Here is a 24,375-nt window from a genome sequence, read left to right on the forward strand (position 1 = left end):
GGAAAGTTTGTGCATCTTAAATCCGCAGTATACCTCCATCATCTCTCACAGACAGTAGTCCAATCTTTACTCTGCTTATGCCAGGCTGTTACCAACCTTCATGCAACAAGCCCAATTTGCATGGAAAAGGGGTAACTGCATTATGGTTCAACGTCTCTGTGCACCGGTGCATGTTTGCAGTGATTGGCCTACAGCAGGCCTTCTCAATTAGCATTCTGGGGACCACATGTAGCCCACAACCAACCCCCAAGTGGCCCAGCCTGTGGTCACGTCAGAGATGTGGAGGGCAACCTGTTATGCAAGTTTTCATAAATTCCCACAGTATTTCACACCGTGAATGCAACACATTGCTGGCCTAGCAACAGTCTACCTACAATGCACTGTGTTGTTTTGAAGCGTGGCTAGTGATGCTGAAAGAAGTAGCCCCAAAATATGAAGTATAAAACATGTCCTTTTCAACTGTAGCTACAACTGTGCAAATTTAGTTTTTAAGCACTTGAAGATATGCCAGGGTAAAATATGACCGAAATTATTTTTTTTACAGAATTTCATTTTATTTTTTCATTCCATTTATTTTGTTTTTATTCAAGTGAAAACCCATTTCTACTACCTCAGGCTATGTTCAAATACAGCTCTGTTGTTGTGTTTTTATGCACTTTTGATGTGCTTTTGTCATGTTGCCAAATTTAAAAGGGAGTCTATGAATAAAAAGTGCAAATTTTTCATCAGATTGGTCTGTATTGGTTCAAAATTTGACATTACCAGCTGCTTACTGGGCGCCAAACATGTCTGGCCCAGCTACATTTGTTGATTTTAAAATTTAATGTGTGTTATTGAGAGTGAAGGCTGTCTCCTCTTCAGGCATTGTGGCGCAGTCAGCCTGTGTATTAAACAGGGTAGGTGATGTAATAGGAGACAGGGGGAAACTGATTTTTTTTATAGCACCAGCTTCAAACCAGTATACCCAAGAAGTCTTCTGAGAGGTTTTAAGGACATTTAAAGCAACGATGTGGTACACAAATCGAGACAGACACGCTGTCAATTATAGTAATATGTTGTTCCAGCTGTGTTAAAAACTGCTGCTATGATATAGCTACAGCTGAGCTAATCGCTACATCGGTTGCCATTGTTAACCAACTTGCAGTACATCTGAACCCTGCCAGGCACCACTGTCTCAGCTTTCAAAGTTACGTCAGAGAGTCCTGAATCTCAAAACAGCACCAACATTATCTCAGCCAAGAAAAGAGGCAATGCTGCTTTCCCTGCTGACGTCATTCCATGGTGAGACATTATCAGAACATGACTGCAGTTTTCTCATAGCTGGAACATAAATATTTATTATGCTTATTACTGTACATACCATGGAGGGAACTATTGGAACTATTTTTGACTACTATACGTGCTCATTAAAACAATCTTTCTATTCTTGGATCGAGAAGTTAAAGGTAATAAATGCACATTTGCCTCAGGGATCTTTATTATAAACATCACCAGTAAACATGAATGTGAACAGAAATGACAACAGCCAGATCGACAGAAGCCTTTTTCTCCCTGGAGGAATTCTGCACAGACAGAGGAAACAAAACAGCATCAAATTAAATAAATAAAAAACAGAAACCTCCCACAGCACGTGACAGGCCACTTTTTTACTTAACATGTTTTCATTCCCTCACTTGCCATTCACTGCTAATCGGGCCTGCTCTGCTGGGAGCCCCCTCCATCATGACAACAGGGGGAGAAGTTTATTTCTTTGATGATGGATGAAGCTGAGCACAACAGAGTATGTGAAAGCTCTGAAAATGACAACAGCTGTGATGGACAGGGGAATAGAGACACAGCAGCAGGGGAAGGTGAACACTGCAGGTAGAGGGAGAAAAAACAACAGAGCTGCATTTGGGAATGGTTTGACTGACGAGTTTGTTACTTGTAGAGTAAAAATAAGGAGTAAATGTGAGCCAAGAGAAGTTAAATTTAATACTTCTCATTTCAAAGAAGAGACTATCAGATCTATTGTACAAGAGAAGCCATCAACCATTCAGTATTTTGTATGAAGAAGGGGCGGTGTAGGGAACAAGCAAAGCTGTCTCCTCAAACCAAACTATGCTGAAAAACTGCTGAGGCTTCCAAAAGTCTTAATAGAAATATTGTAAGGATTTGTTCTAATTAGTGTTTGGTGGTCCGACTGTGGCTCTCTTGCCAGATTTCAAAGGATTGCATCAAAGCATCACCCTCGGGTGATTAACAAGGAAGGTGGGTAGGGGGTCAGAACATCTTCATGGTCAGGACCAGATCAGCTAATTCAATGCAGCCTCTGATTCTGTGATAATAATAATAGAGCAGCAGAGCATTGTATGTCCCTTGTAATATAAAAATCAATTAACAGCAGCCTGGAAGCATTTTGCTCTCGTGAAATGAAAGAGTAATTAAACGTGGCTGCCTCTGAATCACTGTCAGTTGAATCGGTGTGTGTTGCTGATAATGACAGAATTTAGAGAAAATATTGAAAGGAGAGAGCTGATAACAGAAAGGATGATGTAAAATGAATGATGCATGTGAGGGCTTTACAGAGATTATAACCAGAATTCATGTGAACAGAAGGATGATCATGAATGCTGCAGCGTGGCTGAGGAAGCTTGTGAAAAAGCAGAAAGGCGACAGGTGTTTTTTTGCTTTCTCTTTCATGTTATCTGGCAGTTCTTTATTACATTAATGAACCTTTTTAGGCCATCAGTCCTCAACATGTCTGGGACACCTTGGGGGGCAGGGGAGTGTGCTCTCTACCGTTAGAAAAAAGGCACTGAGAGACAATGGGAGAACCACAACTAATGCCAGAATTGCACACTGACAGGTCAAAACTCCCGTAGTTTATACTCCATGGTCGGGATAGAGTTATTCTTCACATCTCATGTGGCAAAAGCCGCGACACATCGAGTATACGCGATATATCATCCACCCCCAATACAGGCAGGTGACATTTGTCTTGAACTGGTGATGAAAGTGTTGCAAAAATCTTAACCTCTTAAGTCTTAAATCTTAATCCTAACATGTAAAATTTTACCAGTGATGGTATAGATACCGGTGTACCACCCACCACTTGCAGGAAGCAAGATGTGCTTGGTTGTGGGAGCGATCTTCAGTTGCTAGTTCATCTTCAGTGCTGCAACTTTGTAAAGAAGATACATGTCTTTGTGCTGAAACCTATACAAGCAGGCACTTCAAAGTAGAGGGCTGCACTGGGAGTGGGATCCCACAGGACCCAACGCAAGTCTCGAAGGAATTGACAGTTTTGACATCGCTGTGGGTGGGAGCAGCTGGACAAAAACTTGTCCTGGTATGGTAAGAATTTTTCCTAAGAGTAAGTGACAGCACCAGGAAACAGGTGAACACTGATGAAACACACCCACAGTGAAACGTATTTGGCACGCCTAGATGAGATGATACACCTGCTCCACGATTAAAGTTAGTGCTGTTTATTGATAAAGCACCTCTCTGTGTGCATTTTATTGGAGTTGGTGGTGCTGCATAAACATGTTAGGGTTTGTCTCCATGCTGCTGAACGGTTTGATACAGTTGAAGTGCACGCACTTAAACTTTACAAATCAAGTCAAAAGACGCAGCTTTAATGCACCAGTGCATGGAGACGCTGAGCCATTATGTAGTTATTTGGAGAAAACATGCCTTTCCATGCAAATTGGCCTTGTTGCAATAACCTTGTAATGACAAGGTTGGTTACAACATGGGGTTTATAGAGAAAAGATTAGTCTACTGTCTGTGAGAGCTGTCTGTACTGTTTTAGCAGTCAACAAGAAAACCCATAAGCAAGGCACGGGTGGTGCCTGGAGGTCTTTTGGACCTCTGTAATCTATCAGCGTCTATCACAAGGTGAGCCACACAACCTCTATTAATAACTACTTTTTACATCATGTATGTGTCAAGAATGTCACTCTATTATGAGGTTGTGATGATGAGATTTTGTATTCTCTGGTGTGTTGCTGGGGGACAGGGGGTATGCCTGCCAGCCTTTTCTCCTGACACCATTCACAGACCCCCAGGAAGCACAGCAGGCCTACAATCATGCCCATGCCAGGACAAGGGCCAGGATTGAAATGGCCTTTGGCCTCCTGAAGGCACGCTTTCACTGTCTTCAAGACCTAAGGGTCAGCCCTTTGAGGGCATGTGACATCACTGTGGCCTGTGCTGTCCTCAACAATGTGGCCTGCCTGAGGAAGCAGAGGGCCCCCAGAGTGCCATCACACATGGACTGGGACAATCCTGCCATCTTCCCTGATGACGACAGTGGTCGGCTGGTCAGGGACCAATATGTTTTAAATTATTTCAGTTAACATGCATGCTTTAAATTTAAGTTAAATATGTCCTACAGTGGCAGAGACGCATGCTGTGAATTTCAGTTAAATATGACCTGCATTGGCAGAGGAAGTTGTGGGTTTTTTTTTTAGTCAATTTAAATTGATTTGGCTTCTTAACTTTTTTGTGTTGTATACTGTGTGTATACAAGCTTGTAGGGAGGCTACTGCATCCATTCATTTGTCTGTTCATTTGTTGTGTATGGATTTGTCCTGCATTTATTTCAGTGTGCAGACATGTGCGATGTATTATAAACAGACCTTTGAATGTGTATTTATTCTTATGTTCTATAATATGCTTTGATTCCGTGCTTTCTATCTTGTAGAGTCACTGTGTGACTTCAGTTTTGAAAGGGCCTGATGGTTTACTTGCTTTGATTTATCCTTCAATAAAGGAACTTCATGTTACTCTTTGATGTGTATTTATATTTATATGGCATATATAGTCTATGGGAAACTGTAAATTATCTAATGATTGTAAAATCATCCAAAATAATCATTCATCTAAAATGATTGAAATTTAATATCACAAATGTTTAGAAATGTTTAGATAATGACAGTGGATCTAGTTGAATGTGATAACATTGTGTAGTGGGCAGTGGAATAACTATTGGTTTCCATTTGTGGCGACTGCTGACTGAGATAAGGGATGAGATTAAATAGATCCTGGAACTTAGCCTGGTCTGGAGCAGGCTAGCTCCACAGAATAAATCTCCATGGTAACTTATGTCACAACATATCCGTGCAACCAGATCATGGATAAATTGAGCCAGAATAACCATGATATCCCGGCTTAATCCCTTATCCTAGTTTTGTGCAACAGACCCCAAGAAACAATTTCACCTTTGTATGACTTAAATAAGTTCCAGGTAAAAATATTTCTGTGCCATTACTACTACTAGGTGGTAAATAAAAGTTAAATCAGTCTGTTGCCCCCAGCTGCTCTTTTACAGATGTGTGGCACCTTTTTGCATGATGAAGATGTGAGTATTGTTTTCTCCTACATTTGTGGAGGAATGCTGTCAAGGTGCTGATTAAGTGAACACATTAATATTGCTGTTTCTTTAATCAAACACACTGTCTGTTACTCTGAATATTTAACACGGATTGTCAGAATCCGTGCCGGATACGGCAGGATTGGACACACCTGTTGCAGGTGCCAGTGGGAGTGGCATGGGATGGCATGAGCTGCAGGCGGGCTAAAGAAAAGAGAACCATGCAGGGCTCTACTTTAGAGTGAAGTCGAGTAAGAAAACCTGAACCAGCAACAGTAAATCCACTTTGCAATAAATCCAGTCTCCTTTCAGTCTCCACTGATCAATCAACAGTCTCCACCTGATAATCCCCCTCGTCACCATATTCACCAGGTCAGCAAACATCAGGACTCATCCACTCATATCCTTGTCACAGACATCCTGTCATTTAGAGGAACATTTCCCAAAAGTCATGACCTCCTGTCTCTCAAAACCACATGCTAAATCCCTTACAAGGTCACAACAGAGCTGCAGTCAAAACATGTCACAGTCATCATCTCTGACCTGTAAACCTGCCTCATACTGATGCCATCTGCTCACAAGTGCAGTGTCCCAAAAGGGCTGGACGATGGCATCATCAGAGTCATAACTGATGCTCAGAAATAACTGCTCATTCAAAAGAGACGTATTTTTATCCTTTAGTGTTTGATTCCTTGTGTCTGAGTGTAAAGAAAACCCTCCGTATCTTAATGTAAAAGTTCAGAAAAGTTGATTTTTCCTCAGCCTTATGAAGAAACAGTTTCAACTTTGGAATCTCAAACTGAGCAACATTTCTTTGCGTGATGACATCCTGAGTGACAGCCTCTTGAGTAGCAAAGCAAACTTCCTCTTTGAACTGTTGTGTGATGCTGACATCTGTCGCCAAGGTTACCGTAGGTTGTCTCCACGCTCTCTTTGGAATTCGCGCTTCAATCTGGACTCGAACAATCACTTTCGCTGGGTTTTGTTCATCAAAGTGCTTACCGCTGTCATTCGCCTGAAATGCGCTCTGTTTGTGCTGAACTTTCTGGATTAAAAAAAAACGTCTTCAAACCTGCCGTCTCCTGTTCTGAGACTAACTTTCAATCAGAACGACAGACATCTTCAAATATTTTTTCTGACTGTTATGATGCTCATGTTAAAACCTATTGGCAGCCTGCTGATTCTGCTCTGGAACTCTCTAGAGCTGACAGGAAATGGAAGAATATTCCAGAGGAAAGTTTAGATTTTGTGTCTTTGAAGTCCTCATTGATTACCAGTGCTTCTCTAATGAGTCAGCCTACAAAGTAATTCAGCCTATTTGTTTATCCCTTCATGGAACAGCATGTTCGTCTGCCTCCCTGTGGGACAATAAATGGGCTTTAAAAATCCCTTACTGATAAATTTTGGTTACAGAAATTGGTCGTCAGTGTCTTTCCAAACTTTGTACAGCAACATGAATCTGTTATTTCTGTCCTGGACAGCCAGTGTGGTGACCGGAGGGATCAGGAATGCTGTCTGTTGCCCCCCTGATAAAGTGTTAATATCTCTGTCCTCCCTGATGTCTTATCATCACTTCATGTGACTGCAGCTCACTGCATCACAACTCTCTGTCTGTGCTGATGGAAAAATCATTCCCTGCTGATAAAGTCTGCTCCTCACGGAACTGCTATTACATCTGAATTAATTAAGGAGCAAAGTGGGTTATTACTTAAATGAACATTAAATGAATTATCATAGAATTAGTGAGAGTAGTTGAGTGATAACATCTATTATCATAGCATTTCTGTGAATTTAACCAAACCCCTATCAAGGATTATGCTGTGGTTTTTAAGTGTTTAGATTTTTCGTTCTGAATTTAATCTTTCTTTTTGTTGTGCTTAATTAAAAATTAGAAAATCTGAGCTCCAAAATCAAAGAATTCCAAATTTCGGTCCCAGAAATACTGGAAAAAGCAGGATCTCATTATTTTAACAAAACTGTGAGTATAATGTGTGCATAATTAGGATCTTAGGGAGGAGATGGGAACATTTTCTCAGTTTAAGCTAACACACAGGTTTATTTTATACCTCTGCTGAATGGACCTGATAGACCAGTGATCATCAACAGGTGGCCGAAGGCCACATCAGGCCCCCACTTCTTCCTATCCGGCCCCCAGAACATTATTAAATTCAGAAATATACAGAGAAAAAAAAAGATGTATATCGGATATCCTATTTAAATTCCCTACAGCTATTTAAAAAAAAATGAGATAAAAAAAATATCTGGGTTGGTTTAATGTTTGATCCATTTATAGGGATACTTCAACATTTTGGAAAATTCATCCACTGCCATAATCCCTATAGTCTTAGTAATAGGTTCGTTACCCTCAATTGTCGGTGCAAGCTGTTTTTAGATCGGCATGGATTTGCCAAAATGTTGAAGTATCCCTTTAACCGAAATTGACCCGTCACCCATTATTAGCAAATATGATGCATTTTAAACACTTACTTTGTGTTTTTTCAATCAAATCAAAACTGTGGTTTTTGGTTGTTTTTCATAAAACAGGACAGCATATTAGCATCAAGCTCAGAGATGGAGAACATAACAGCACCAGAATTGTTCAGCTAAAATATCTCAACCACCCCCTTGTTGCTGGCTATGGTATACGGACTGATCTCACTTTTGGAGGCTAAAAATGGCATGCATGTGAAAATAGATATTTTCAAAATATGTTCATTGGACTTAGATTTCTCTTAATCTAAGATTATTTAAAATTTCAGCCTTCAAAGCATCCATAAAGGAGAAACCAGGCCCTTGTACAAATATAGTTGATGACCCCTGTGATAAGACCCTATTTAAAATGTCAGCTAGAAACTGGAATTCTTTCACATGCACTGAGTATGGGGCATGACTTATCAATATCAGAATAGTTATTCATTATTTTCTAAAAAGGCAAAGATTTCAAGCTATTTTTGTCACTCTTGAGTGTCTATATATTTTTATGGCTGTCAAAATAATGCATCAAGTTTGATTAATTACAAGCACAAAGATAACACCAAAAATTAAGCATAAATTTTAATCACACTCAAGGACTGACAAATGGGACACGCTGCCTTGACCCCCCCCCCCCCCCAATGCTGTTCCAAAAGCTTGTTAAAAGCCACTATGCCATTCATTAGCATGTGCCATTCAAGATACTGGTTTGATTTTTGCAGTCCTGGAATAATTGGTTGGTTTTTAGATCCATGAGCGATGGGGTCATGTAAACAAGTGGGCTCAAAAATTTAATATTTATTCTTCATTGAATAAAAGTCCTTTCACTGTCTTGTAGACGCTCTCTTTCATCTAGCATGGGGTGACTTTCATTTCTTTTTTAATTATGTTGAAACACACGTTCTCCTTTGAAATTCCAGGTTAAGATGTGTACCTCAAACTCCTCTGCGATCTTGGGTCCATCCAGGAACAGTCTGGTGCTGAGACAGTCGACTGGACCAAAGTTGGCTGCAAAGAAGGAAACAGACTTGAGGTATTTATTTATTTATACATAAGTAACAATGTCTTGGATAACAAGTTGAGACTTTTTGATGACAAGGAACCCAAGATAAACCCAAGAAGACAAGGAGATGAAGGAGAAGAAAGGGAAGGGAATACAGAAGGGAAGACTAGAATCATGGAGGAGAAGAAAGCAGGGACAGAGAGCAAGATGAGAAGAATGAAGAAAGCAAGGATAGAGAGCAAGATAAGGATGATTGAGAGAGGAAAGCAGGGACAGAGAGCAAGATGAGGATGATGGAAGAAAAGAAAGCAGGGACGGAGAGCAAGATGAGAAGAATGGAAAAGAAAGCAAGGAAAGAGAACAAGATGCGGCTGATGGGTGTAAAAGAAAGCAGGGGCAAAGAGCAAGACTAGAATAATGGAGGAGAAAAGGGAAGGGACAGAGAGCAAGATAAGGCTAATGGAGGAGAAGAAAGGGGGGACACAGGAAGTTGAGGCTTATAGAGGAGAAGAAAGCAGAGACAAGCAAAATGAGGCTAAGGGAGGAGAAGAAAGCAGGTACAGAGAGCAAGTTGAGGCTCATGGAGGGGAGGAAAGCAGGGACAGAAAGCAAAATGAGGCTGATGGAGGAGAATAGCAGGGACAGAGAGGAGGCTAATTAAAACAAACTAATATCAAGGAATTAATACAAGTAAATTCAATGTAACCACTGTAAAAGTATGGCTCAATAAAATTGGAACATTATAGTTAAAAATACATAAAAATGCACAGATACTGGTCAAACAGTGCATGTTTTTTTCTTGGCTGGCTAAGCGGGGTCCCGGGTCAGTTCTTTCTGGGAGCAAAAAAATCCCAAGCTACACCAGAAATACAGAGAGTAAAATATAAAAGTTCAGTCCATGTTAAGAGGCCTGTTCAAATTTTAGCTGTAGAGGTGAAGAAAAAAACATGTTAATTATAGCTCCTCACAAAAAGCCCTTACAGTTCCCTTAAAGCAGCAATTAAGCTTGCGTTAATCCAGTTAGCTCTGTGATTCTGTAGCTGTGTTGAACTCCCAGTCAAGTTTTAAAGTTTGACTCCTCTTGAAGGCATCATATTAAATTTCCATCACCAGTCTTCTCCTGCCGGCTGCCTCATGCTGCTGCTCACTGCATACACTTCAAACTCATACCTGCTAAAATATGCCCTTACTGGTTATGTGGATATCTTCTTCTGGCATCAGTCCATGCTGTTCTGGTCTTACTTGAGCTTTATGTAAATACCCCCTTAGAATGACCATGGATCCAGGAATTCTGTTTTTTCTTTGGGTTTTAGTTGGACTCTCACTGACTCTGGAGGCAGGGATTGTTCTCTTAAGCCTGGCACACAATGAAAGATTTTTTTTTAAAGCTCAAGTGATTTTGAAAATATGAAAGGCTTCACATATGGCGACAAACAATGACAGATTTAGGTCTGTTTTTATGATGTGTGGTGTGCAACGAGATAAACATTATAGCACAGCACACACTTGAAGATTTATTCAGCAACAGGCAGAGTCTCCTCTCAAACCTCAAAATCTTACAGAGTCAAACACATCTTTAGAGATAACAAGCTACCTGTGTATCTGTTAGCTACCTGCTACATCCAACAACTTCCATCCTTTCCTTGCCAGTCTGAATGTGGTATGTTTTACAGGATGCTTTATATAAACACGGGATGTTGCCACAAATCAGGAAGTTGGTCCTCCTATTTCTGATGCCAACTAACTTTATACTTCATGTTTACTATTGTTGCCAAGTATCATAACAGAGATTTGTGCCAGAAAACAGTGAATTCCAAACTTCGTCTCCCTGCTCTGGCATAGAGCCAGGTAACTGCACTCTGACCAGAGTTCACCACAAGGTTAGGGGGCAGGCTAATTACCATTTTTCACTTGAACCAGACGCAGGAACAAATATCTTACATACTGAAGGTGTGTTTTAATCCATATTTCACCTGTCTTTTGTCCTAAATGATTGAAGCGGGCTGTGGCTTTGTCTCTCTCAAAGCAGCACCAGTCCAATCCTTCCTGTTTTTTACCATTACAATGCTAAAGTTTAGTAAAGTATCTGATGATAGACACAGTCTTTTCCTGCCAAGACTTATTTTGAAGCGTAACATCAGTAAATGGAGTGTTTTCAGCAGCAACTTAACAACAAAGATGTCTCATAAACGGGAGAGAGACATAACTTTACATAATTCAGAAAATGAGATACAAGGAATACCTGAGGATACAAAATTAGAAAATTAGACTTTTTAGCTTTAAACTGTCTGTCATGACATAAAAGTCAAGGTTTTTCTGGTGGCTTACAAAAAGAGACAAGCAGCATAGCTGGAGGACTGTATTTCTTGTGAGTGGGTGTGGCTTTGGCTCAGTCGACCGACACGCCCACACCATCCTCAAGCAGATTTTACTGCCTCGTTTTTCATGATTTTGAAGCTTAATTTTATAAACGTAAAGATGTTTTTCATGACTGAAATTGGGCCCACAGCACAGTGGCCTGTCATACAGCAAACCTAAATTATGGATATCTTATCACTTTAAAGGGACTTCAATCTTTACGATTTGAATTGGGGCAGCCCTGATAGTCTCCTGAGCAGATCAGGGAGGCTAAAATCTCTATCACCACCCCTCTCAACAGAAGGATATCTGACGAGATAATCTTTAGAAGCCAAATGCATAAAAAAAAACACCTTCCCACCAAATTCTGTGAACTTCATAATGAAGGTCCCTGACATAAGTTCACCTGCTTATTTTATTCCCAAGTGATAACACAAATGAAACAGAGAGAGTGTGCAAACGTGACAGAATTTACACGAACCCGAGGTGTTCGAAATAGCAGATCTGATTTGATGGAAGGAACATTTTATTAGTTAAACACAATTAATACCTTGATTTCCCCCTGAATAATACAACTTTACAAAGAATATATATCAAGTCAGTCAACTCACAAGTGAATTCCTTGAACTCCTGGAACACCTTGGGGTACATGGCTGCTGACATCACATCTTCTGGGGTGATGTCATCCCCATGTGCAGCTCGAAGCCCCTCCTCCAGGGCCTTGAAGTCCATCGGGGGCAGAGAGGCGCCGGGACGACCCTCAATACGGGGAAGGGACTTGAGTACCTGGAATTGGAAAAGAAATTATAAGTTAGCAGTGCATGCATTGTTTTCTAGGTGTTTACTTGTTCATTTTACCCCCATGAGAATGTGAAGCATGTGGGATGTATAAAGTGCTGATAAAACCTTCACTCTGAACTTCACAACCACGCGTCTTCATAAAAGCTGCACCCTGACAAAAACACTGAAGTGACTGAAACACTCTGGATGAGAGGCGGAGGAAGATGAAGATATAGAGGAGGGCTGTTTTGAAGGATGCAGGAAGAGATGGAGAGAAACACTTGAATAGTAGCAAATATAACACTTGATACAACTTAGTTTTTATTTGCATAAAATTGGCACCCAGTGTTGTGTTAAGATCTGCAATGAAATCCACTTTAGATGCCTCCATCGCTCCCACTCTCTCAATTCATCCTTTTCTCTCCACTCAAGTGCCATCAGCCTATCACAGACGACTGCAGTTGTTGGTGCGCTTGTGACACATCATCCTTGCTGCTTCTTTGAAATAGTAAAAAGGGAAAACAGACAGATGAGAGACAGAAAGGAGGGGGATAATTGTGGAAAGTGGAGGCTGCTCTAAGACTAATGATTGGACTTGTTATCTTCCCACGCAGTTGCTGATATCTGACACAACTTGTAGAGACAATTGATCTGAAGCTGCTAATAACACCCAGTAAGGACATTATGTCAGTACACAGTACTGCGGCCAAAGACAGCCGTATTTTTGGTTTGCTCTTGAGAACACAGTATGCGTAGAACAGGGGTGTCCAGACTTTTCCACTTAGGGCCGGAAATATCTAAGGATGTTGGCACCACTTTAATATCCACAAGGTGAGGTATATGAACGTTTGTGAAACCAGTATAATGTAGGTTAAGATACACTGCCTGTCCAAAAAAAAAAAGTCACCACCTGGATTTATCTAAGCAAATAGGTACGAGCATCCTATTGAATAATTACCGCATGGGCGATTATCTTTCAGCTGGCAACAAGTTATTTAACCCCAGCTGATGCGATGAGTAACTTCTCATTTCTTAAACAATGGATTTTTTTCTTCCCTAACCCCACTGAGAATCTTTGGGATGTGCTGGAGAAGGCTTTGCGCAGTGGTCAGACTCTCCTATCATCAATATCAAAATTAATGCAACAGTGGATGGAAAAAAATCTTGTGACATCGCAGAAGCTTATCAAAACAATGCCGCAGCGAATGCGTGCTGTAATCAAAGCTAAAAGCCCAGAGCAGAGCAGGCATCAATGACAACAGAATGATACTGATTAAAACAGAAACATAATGAAGGAGGAGCTGGGGTGGAGGAAGGGTTGCAAGAGCAGCTTGCAGAGAGTGTGGCCAGGTAAGAGCAGTTTAAATAAGACAGCAAGAGAGATATTGGCCAATAATGTGCAGATTACATGGCTGCCAGCTGATGAGGGCTTGCATTAGCTCTGCTGATCTGGGCAGGGCTTGACTCCTGATGCCTGCCTGAACTAATGCTGAACGCTCGATTTAATGCCTGACAAAGCAAATAGACAATCATTTCCAGGTTTTTGGGGATGCCAATCAGATTTTAGGGGGTAATGTTTGGCCCTAGCTGCCTCTGGCTCAGCCCCTGGAATATTATGGTACTGCTATTTGCTGCTGAAACTTATCAGGGAGTTAGAAAACAATATATTTTGATCGCCAATATTTTTACTTGGTAGCACCATCTTGTGCTGAAACTATGAAGTACAATCACAGTCAAGCACAAGCTTCATGTTTAAATGTGGTCCATATTTCGTTTTTATTTTTAGAATATGCTGCAGGCCAATCCAAATTGGCCCACAAGCGGCAATTGGCCCCCGGGCCATAGTTTGGTCACCCCTGGAATAAAGCAATTCTTCAAGAGGTTTTCCTGTGCTGCCTACCTCTGTGTGCACAATAAGTGCCACATAAGCTAACATGCTAATTATCTTCCATTTATGTGTATGCTTTTTTCTCTAATTTAAAGCATAACATCATCTGCATATCATTAAACATTTCATTAATCAAGGAACTCCTATTTGCATACATCCATGTAATGTGCATGCAATATGTGGTTCTCAGTGGGGTTTTTTCTTCATATTTCCATCAGCCTTTGTGTGTATGCGTGACATAGCTGCAAATTTACGAGTGCATGCATGTGCCTTTAAGAAATCTAAAGACAAAGGCCCCTGTGCGACGCTATTAGTCACATAGTTAACAGTTCAAAGATAGCTGACTCATTTGTGTGTGTGAGAGAGACACACTTCAAAGATGGCAGTCTCATTGGAGTCCCTGCTCATTAACATCGTGTCCTCTAAGGATGTCTTACACCTGAACTGTTTGATTGTTTAAGTGTGAGACAGACTCATAGTGACTGTGTAAGAGAGAGAGAGAGAGACAGAGACAGGAGTGTTTCTGCATGAACAATAGGAAGGAAAAACAAACTCTTCCTTCAAGGTTATTTTCTTTTTCTCATCATTTCTCTTAAAACAACCTACCGACACACTCCAGCCTTTTTTACCGTCACCATTTCCTTCTTTTCTGGTGTGCTGCTCTGAGGGATATGATGAATTTCACTCCTCTTCCTTGAATTCATTTTCTTCCCCATGGCCTCCATATTCACTTCCTATACCCCTTATATTTACATTAATCCTCCAACTTCCTCCATCTTACCCTCGTCTTCCCCCCTTGTTCATTTTCTCTGCTCACCCTCACTGCAAATGAGCCGTGCGTGACCGAACTACGATGCCTCAATTACCACTTTGTGTTGGGAAAAGTTTCCTCTATGCATGCAACCAACTTGTGTGCATTGGGGACTATCTGTGAGACTGAAATGAAGCATGCATATGCAAGTAATATAATGCTGGAATGACTGCTCACTGACTAATTAATGCCACCAAAACTCCATTAAAGGAACAACACTTGTTCAATGCTGACAGTGTACAAAAACAACCCTCAGCGACAGCATGAAGAGATGCAGATATCTGCCTCTCTAGCATGCCACTTTGTAATGAACTGTTAATGCCTTTGCATGCATGCATACGCAAACAATATTATTCATGTTTGCTAATCCCACTACAAGATGCATTAAAAGCTTCAGTCACCCCCAACTTCAGCAACAGTCAGGGAAGAAGCAGATTATTTCTGACCCATATACCTATAGGTAGAGCTGCAGGATTAAATGAATTTTAATTGTAATCACAATTTTGACCTTCCCACATTAAAAGAGACATGACTGCTGTGATTATTTACATATTAATACATGCTTGACTCTTATAAAACCCTGTGTATGGTGGCCGATTCAAGATATATCTAAAAAATGTATTATTCTATACAAACCATGTTTGGTTATATCAGGTTTTGTGAATATTCTCTTATGTTAATATTTATTTGCATACAACTTTAAGCTGCACAGTCATCACAGATGCACACAGCCATCTGCATCTCATACATCAGCTTCTCCTGCTTTCCTCTCCTTTCCTCCACATGTGGAAACTGCATTGTTGGCAAAATTAATAAGTAAAGACATTCAAACAACAAAACTCACATTTAACAACGTCACTTGTGAATCCACGTTAACAGGATCAGAATGGAAAAAAAATTAACTGACTTATTTCTTTCACTGTAGTTTAGCTATTGTCGTAACTGCTGAGAAACCGGAATTTTGTTTGTCATATTAAGCGAAAAAAAATTAAGCACTATTTCATAAAATACATTCTCAGATGATCATTTCAAACACGTGGTGTTATTCTTCAACATTCACTTCTAACTTAGTCTACTCTTGAGTACATACAGTGCCTATAAAACGTATTCCTCTTCTGCTGAGAAGCATCTCCACGGCATGATGCTGCCACCACCCTCGTGTTTCAGAGGGGTGATGTGCATTGTCATTGTTTTGCAGATTGATTAAGATTGTCCTCCAGGATTTTCTGATACTTTGCCACATTCATTTTACCCTCTACCTTTACAAGCCTTTTAGGGTGGGCTGCTGAGAAGCATCCGACAGCACGATGCTGCCATGGTGTGTTTGTGAGGCTATATTTGGCATTTGTCTTGTCTGATGGCCAAAAATCACCATTTTCATTTCATCAGACCAAAAATCTTTCTTCCACTTGACCATGGAGTCTCCTACATGCCTTTTGGTTAACTCTAGTCCAGATTCAATGAGTTTTCTTCAACAGTAGCTGCGTTTCCATTACCCATAGAAATGTGCAAAATTAAAATAGTTTTCACCCTCTCATTTCGATATAGAAGTATATTGCAAAAGTGCAATGGAAACACTTTTTCCACATTTAAAAGTCACAGGACGTAACGTACGGTGTCACGTTACCAGTTAATTCCGAGACTACATGACGCGGAACGTGTGGACAGAAGAGGAGACCGAGACTTTTCTCATACTTTTACCCTTACGTGGCTTTTACCATATATACGGACTTTGCTTCTGAACTATCATCCATTGCCTTTATCTTTTGTTCAAAATTGTCAGTGCAACCACTGTAGATGTAATCATATCCATACCAACACGCAACAGGTTTTGAGCGTCCAGCTTCTTCACAGAAAAGTCTCGTGAGATGAGAATTTACAAGAATTGCGAGGCTCATGCCCAAAACTCCCCTCAATGGACACATTCAAAGCGCAATTGCACTTAGCCGAAATTTCAGAAATATTCCTTTTATTTTGCAAAAAACTTTAATGGAAACGCAGCTAATGTGTTTCTCTTTGCCACTCTCCCATAAAGCTTTGACTGGTGATGAACCCAGGCAACAGTTTTTGTATACAGAGTCACTCCCATCTCAGCTGCTGAAGTTGTAACTCCTTCAGTGTAGTCATAGGTGTTTTGGTGGTCTCTCTCACTAGTCTTCTTGTACAGTCACTCAGTTTATTAGAATGGCCTGGACTAGACAGATTTACACATGGGCCATATTCTTTCCATTTTTTGACGATGGCTTTAATGAGCTCTGAGGGATGTTCAGTGCCCTGGAATTTCTTTGTATCCATCCCTTGACAAACTTTTCAATAACCTTTTTGTTTATTTGCTTGGAGTGTTCTTATGTCTTCATGGTGCAATGGTAGCCAGGTATACTGATTAACCAGTGACTGGAGCTTTGTTGAATTATTCCACATCCATTGTGGTAGTAAATGGAGGCAAGATGATAAAAAAAAATGTGTCACTGGAATTGAAACAAAAAAAAACATTTTATCTAAACACAAACTCATAAAAAGCAGAACCAGAGAACTCCCATTTTTGCAGTGGTGGTTCTAACTGTACAATTGGTACTGAGGCTGAACTTTGGATCCCCTGCATCAGGGGATGGAGGGAATGTGTTCTTCAGGCAGCTGTGTGTGAAATAGCCTCTTGGTGTTTGTGCTCTCAATATGGAGGGTCTTTCTTGAAAGCAGAGTTGGTGTCTGTAGTGGGGGATTTACACTTCTCTGGCTGAGATGTTGGCAGCAGCTCTACATGTGTGCAGAAGATTGCGAGGCAAGCTACAGCTCCGGCATGTTGCTTGTGTGCCTAATGAATGGTCGAGCAGTCTGGACCCTCATGGAAAATCCATCACAAAACACCAAAGAACTGGAATGCAAATATTGCTCTGTGCAGTACACAAAGGGTACCAGAGGGAAGAAGAAAGAAAAGAAGTATGGCAGCCTCTGTGAGCAAGTATTCCCGTACTGGAGATACAAAAGAGGAAAAACTGAAGATCTGAATGAATAAAGAATCTGTCCACCATCTTTGTTTGTCTAATAGGACTGCCTCACTGTGCCATATTTTTTGGAGGAACACAACACAGACTGAGAGACAGTAATAGAGAGGTAGCAGACACAGGGCTGCATGGTGGATGTCAAAACTGAAAAATCACTGTGATTGTTGAGGGTGGGAAAGCCCGGGAAGCTAAATGCCAAACGTTTGATCATTCAATCTCCCATGGGTACAGCAGTGGTGGGGGAGCAGGGAGGGTGAGGACAATTTAATGGCAAGGGTGAGGTGAGGGAGGACAGGTGTGAGTTACAGGGGGAGGGAAACAGAGGAGGCAACATATCAGCGAGAAACGCACAAATAAAAGCAGGGGTAAACTTGCAGTCTGTCAGCAACGTGCAGGTTATGATTTTGCTTTTTCACAAACTAATCAGGGTCAGCAAAACTATCAGATACTCCAGAGCATTCTGAGCAACACATGGAGGCATAATGAGTGTCCTGCGTAAAAATCCAGACAAGGTCTCACACCAAATATTTCACATTTCTGGATCCCAGCCAGCTCACTTGTAATACGTTATGAAAGGCTTGACATCTGCGGACTTTATTGGGGAATAAAACATCCACTATTTTTTCTTCCTTGGAGACAAAAAACCAGCGTCTGACTTTTTGGAGAAATGTCAAGTATGCCAATATGTCAGCAGGTCTTTGGAAGAATATGACAAATGCGCCTTTATTCATGCGTGTGTGTTCGTGCGGCTCTCCCAGGGAGACTTCAGGCTGTTGGCCCCTGATGCGCATGAGAGTCTCTGTTTGCAGGGGTGAGGAGAGGAGACAAGGGAGGTAGACAGAGGTAAAGAAACAAAGAGATGAGAGTTCAGAGCAGCATCACATTTTTCTTCCCCTTTGAAGAAAAGCTGTCAGATGGAAGCAAGTATGGGGCGGAATTTTTGTGTGTGTACACTGCAGCATACACAAGGTTTTAAAATGACAATCCTATGTAGGACTGTGGTTGCTGGGGGTGGTACAAAGATGATTGGTTCTACAAAGACTTTACAATCGGATTTATTGTTAATGAACTGCTGAGGGGAAATTAAAAAAAAATGAGTAGAAATTAAAATAAAGAAATAAGAAAGTGCATAAATATTTACCCCCTCCAAGTCAGAATTTGGTAGAGTCACCTTTGGCTGCAATCAAAGCTCTGAGTCTGTGTGGACAGGTCTCAGTCAGGCTTGCACATCTGACCATTGCATTTTAACTTTTTTGCAAAATTGCTCAATCTTTGTCAGGTTGCACTGTGATCAGGCGTGAACAGCCTTTTTCAAGTCCTGCCAAAAATGCTCTATTGGATTGAGGTCTGGGCTTTAAATCAGCCACTCGAGAACATTCACCGTATTGTCTTTAAACTATTTCTGTGAAGGTTTTGCTGTATGCTTTAGGTCATTGTCTTGCTGGAAAATAAATCTATCCCAAGCTTTAGTTCTCTTGCAGACTGAATAAGATAGTCCTACAGGATTTTCTGATATTTTGCCACATTCATTTTACCTTCCACCTTTTCAAGCTTTACAGGGTCGGCTGCTGAGAAACACCCCACAGCATGATGCTGCCGCCACTGTTGCTTCACAGAGGGGACGGTTTGTGTGTTGTCATGTACAGTTTGGCGTCTGCAAAACAGAGCACCATTTTGGGCTCATCAGACCAAAGAACTTAATTCTGCTTGACCATGAGGTCTCCTCTCACGCCTTTCGGCAAACTCTAGTCGAAAAAATTTTTCAAAAGTGAACTAAACAATTTGGAAAGTAATGTAAGACTTCATACCTAAGCCATGATGTGCACACACATCAGGATGCCAGAAAATAGAGCGGAAAAATCTGAGAAAACATAGGTAAAAATGACACGACTGAGAAAACAAACAAAACAAGTGCCAAAAAAGCGGCAAAAATTGGTTAAATTGGCATCAAGTTGGCAAAAAAAAAGGTTAAAGTGGCAAAAAAAAAGGCAAATATGGGTTAAAAGTGGAAAAACTGGGTTACTCTGGCTTAACAGTGGCAAAAAAATGGAATGATGTTGTTTAAATTGTTTAAATGTTTAAATTGGAAAAAAAAGTGGGGCTGCATGGCAGTGCAGGGGTTAGTGCTGCTGCCTCGCAGCAAGAAGGTCCCTGGTTCGCTTCCCATTCAGAGCCTTACTGTGAGGAGTTTGCATGTTCTCCCTGTGCATGCCTGGGTTCTCTCTGGGTACTCCGGCTTCCCCCCACTACCAAAAAACATGCTCATTAGGTTAATTGGTGACTCTAAATTTCGCCGTAGGTGTGAATGTGAGCATGCCCAATTGTCTGCCTTTATATGTCAGCCCCGCAACCCCGAACGGGATAAGCGGTATAGAAAATGGATGGATGGTAAAAAAAGTGGCAAAATCAGGGGTTAAACTGGCAAAAAAGAGCCAAAAATGAGCTAAAAAGAGGACTAAATAGCCAATAAAAGGAAAAATGTGTTAAAATTGGTTAAAAGAATTGACAAGCTTTGGGCCAAAAGTGGCAAAATTGAACAAAAAAAAAAGGCCAAAAAGAAGTGTCAAAAATGGGCTGAGGTGGCCAAAAGGGGTGAAAGCAGCACACGTGGTTTAAAGGTGGAAAAAATGGGCAGAAAGAGACAAAAAATGGCAAAAGTCAGCAAAATTGGATAAAAGTGCCCAAAAGAGGTGCCAAAAAATGGGCATTAAGTGGTGAACCAATGGCAAAACTGGACAAAAGTGGCATAAAACTGACAAAATGTTCATTTTCAGTAGGATCCAAAATTGGGTTACGGCGGCCGACATCTTCTAAAGGCTAAGAAATGTAGAAAAGTAGAAAAAAGGGGCAGACAATATTTTGAAAAGGTCTTAATGAGTAGCCTGAATTAATGATTCCAACAACTGGACCCAGCAACAGTTTGACTCAATTTCAGCTCCAAAATGAGGTAACTGTTAGCCAGGAGGCTAGTAACAATGCTACTGATCTAATACACATGCACTGATGTCAGCAGTGATTCACAGCTGAGTTTTTCAGGGGCCCAGCCAATTCTGTGGGTGGCCCTGGCATTTGCCATACTCATGTCATGAGCACCACTGTAAGGAGTCATGCAAATAAGACATAAAAATATCAATATTAGGCTCAAGTGACTTGTGTCAAATTGTGTCAATTTTTCCCCTCCCGAGTGAGGAACGACATGTATGTGTACATACCGTTGACCTGAAGGGCTCCGGGAATCCTCCATGTGGTATCCCAATGTATCCCTGCAGGAACTCAACCACAGACAGAGGGAAGGACAGCTCGTCTGCTCTCTCCTCCACTTCAGCCCTGGTCAGGCTGTTCTGCACCATGAACTGAGCCAAGTCACCCACGATCTTAGACGAGGGAGTCACCTAAGACAGAAAAACACAAGTGTGAGTATCAGTTTGCTGAAGTTCATGTTCTGGTGTTGAAAAAAGAGCTTGTATTAACTCAGTTCAGTCTTCACTCAGGCATTTTTTTCCCACCACAGACAGAGAATAAGATTTAAGCGATATTGTATCTCAGTTTGCTAAGGATGAGGAGCGACGCTATTACTTATCTGGCGTGTTACCACAGGAATTTCAAGCTGACAATAATCTGAAAAACTTACAGAGAATCTATTCAGGTGTAATCTTGCAGTTAGTTTAAGAAATTGCAGCATCTGCAAATTTCTGCTCTGGCTTGGTTTCCCTGCCAGTGGGTGTGCAGTAGAAACACATCCATGCTGATTTCACTGAAAGAGAAAAGCAGTGACGGAGTTTTTGTTTTAATGAAGACGCTGTCGATGAAGATTAAGCACTGAGTGACCCAGAGAGGAGAGCAGGCCAGGAGAGCTGAATGAGAAATGAAAAGATGTTCACATCTATACCGTCTCTTTGATCATTTGATCTGGCAGCAGTGATTTAATCTACATGTACAGGTCTTCACAGCAAAAAAGAACTGAAAATGAAGAGAAAAGACCAAAGAGCAGGACAACAGTCATTAAAATCACATGTATTCATTCTTTCATTATTAATAATGGCATATCATTATGCTAATAGCAGTCTTTATTTGCATAATGGTGATAAGTGGAGTCTTTTTGACTGCAAACAGGACACTGATGCAAATACCAAAGGCTCATAGTAGTCTTCAGTCATAATGAATGGAGGCTCAGATTCAAGGCTTTCTGACTTCCATTAGGGAGTTTTAATCATTATGGAAAAACAGAGGTCAGTAATGTCACCCACAAACATCAGAAAAACCTTGAAAGCCATATTCTTCTACTCAGTTTTACAGGTTTCACTTTTAAACTAAAGACAATGGTAAAGGTTTAATAGAGGGAATGGACAGAAAAATGTAGTCACATCTGAGATCCAGATTTAAAGTAGTCCAGCCTTTTGTTCTTTATTCCAGCCCATGGTTAGACTTCAATGACTGACCACAGGCATCTGAAGAGAACAAAGACTGGGTCCCGTCTCTACAAGGTGCCTATTTTTGTGGCAATTAGCAGCCTCAGCTGATATCACATGACAAAAAGAGGGAAAAAAAAAACAAAACAAGACGGGTGAACTTCAGATCAAATCGATGTTCCCAGATGAATTTCCGAACTAAGAACTTGAGACTTATTTCAAAGAGCTGTGATGCCACGTTATCTAAAGGAGGACATGAAGCAGACATGTATGCGCTCATACTCAAACGCTGCTTCGGGATTACCACAAACTCCCCTGGGGCTTCAGTGGATGTGAGGCTAGCTTAGCTCCTGAGATCTCTACAGTCTTTGAACAAGCACAGTCCAGGCTCTGTGTGTTGGTAATCTCTAGAGATGACAGGAGTGCCTCATTCCAAGCTGCTGGAGATTGGAAATACCTCCAAAGCTTATGCATTAGTGTTAATTTATCGTATCATCACCGTAAGATTCAAAAAGCAATAGAGCACCTTTTGTTAAAATATCAATATTGATCTGCAGGGACTCATAACTAAATGTGTTTAAATTAACATTTAAACACATTAAGTTATGAGTGTGTTTAAATTAACATTTATTTCTGGGCTTTTATGCCTTTATGTAAGAGGGTGAAACAGTGGATGTGTTTGGAAATCAGGAAGTAAAGTAGAGGAATGACATGTAGAAAATAGGCCAAGGTTAACACTCCTAACAGCATCACAATGCACAGCATCGCACACTCTCTTTCCGTACTGTATGCACGTTTTTAAAGATTTATTTTGGACCCTTTGGCAGTAGTTAGAACAGGAAACAGGGATTAGAGAGTTGGGAAATGAGCTACAAGTTGGACTTGAACCGGCGCAACCGAACCACTAGGCCATCTGCGCCACACTGCATGTGTTTCTGGGGGACCCTAGAGATTGTTAGGATTATTCACAATTTTATTCCTTGGAGTTTTGAAATTTGGCAGCCTTAACATATTCCAAAAGCCTTTAAGTTTGACACATGCATGGGGCCTGGTGAAAAGTTGATGCCTTACTGGTTTCCGTTAAGAGCAATGGGTATTGACTCGCTAGCGCCCCCTAAAATTGCAAGCAAAATTGACCAAATCTGCCATAAAATTTGTGTGAAAAATCCTTTAAGTGTCCCCATGCTGTCTTTTCAAGCTCACAGGTCTGACCCTAAAGCTGTTGCCATGGTGACCCATTACTGGCATGAAAGAGGAAGTAGAAAGTTACTTCTTCTTTACTATTAACCACAATTCCTATGTGGTTGATCAAATCTCACTCAAATTTGCTCTGAAATATCGAAAAGACCTTCACCCGGCACCACGATGAAAGCCATGAGTTTTTTTCCAACGCTGCAGCAAGGGCGATTTTTTGTTTGTCATGAAACAGGAAGTAGTTTTGTCAGGGGGTAAAAATGGTATTAGAGCTAGGAAACATGATGGGCTCTATGAACCAATCACTTCCACATTTGACATTAGGCAGCCCCAAACTTCTGGTCAGGAGATTACCCAAGGTAACTGTCAATGATGAGTTAAATTTAGCTGAAGATGCACACAGCAATGATGTCCAGAAGTGTTATCAACCTGTCTTTGAAACTTCATTTTAGCACATTCGGATGCCATTATGTTAAAAGAGTAAACAGAAACAATCTAAAAAAACAAACCAAACAAACAAAAACTGTACAAATAAATGCAGTTTAGGACAGTTTACTTTTAGAGAACAATGGCAGTAGGTTCTGTTTTGGTTTAGCACGTATCGTTGGGCGGAAGATGTCAGGCCACCTAATTTTCCACCAGAAATACATCACACCCTGCTGTGCACAGAGCCTGTTAAGAAAAATTCAATTCAATTTTTTGGGTGGGTGTGGCTTAATGGCTCAGTGGCGCCCCTACAAGTCTCTTATAAAGATAAGCCCCTGCACTACATTTGACCTAGAATTTTGAGTATTGGTGCACAGAGTCCAGTCTCAGTCAAAATATTTGTAGGTTGATCCAAAGTTAGTGCAACTTTATGGAACACAAATTAGAGGAAATACAGTACATTTCAAAAGGTGATCCATTATGAAGATCACGTAATATCTTTATAGCAAAGACATTATGAAAACTTACTTGGTGACCCAAAAAAATCTCAACTTTTGGTCCTGACCCAGACTTTGGGAATGCTCTGTTTCACTCTGCTAGTACTGCATGGTGTCCAATGCAGTGGACGGATAAATAATTGGAATTTCCTCCCAATCTGAAATCAGTACTTGGA

At 40.9% G+C, this 24,375-nt stretch overlaps 1 protein-coding gene across 5 annotated transcripts in view; it reads right to left on the reverse strand.

The window, feature by feature from the left end:
• Window positions 1-24,375, reverse strand: part of LOC121504157 (pyruvate carboxylase, mitochondrial-like) — a 465,432-nt gene that overhangs the window by 14,703 nt on the left and 426,354 nt on the right. For all 5 annotated transcript variants that reach the window (XM_041778797.1, XM_041778795.1, XM_041778796.1 and 2 more), the window contains exons 22-24: window positions 20,886-21,065; window positions 11,804-11,978; window positions 8,766-8,839 (exon numbers count right to left, since the gene is read on the reverse strand). In XM_041778797.1, the coding sequence (XP_041634731.1) occupies window positions 8,766-8,839; window positions 11,804-11,978; window positions 20,886-21,065 (429 nt within the window). The remainder of the gene's footprint in view (window positions 1-8,765; window positions 8,840-11,803; window positions 11,979-20,885; window positions 21,066-24,375) is intronic.

Source organism: Cheilinus undulatus, linkage group 22 (genome assembly GCF_018320785.1).
Source record: "Cheilinus undulatus linkage group 22, ASM1832078v1, whole genome shotgun sequence".
NCBI classification, from domain to species: domain Eukaryota; kingdom Metazoa; phylum Chordata; class Actinopteri; order Labriformes; family Labridae; genus Cheilinus; species Cheilinus undulatus.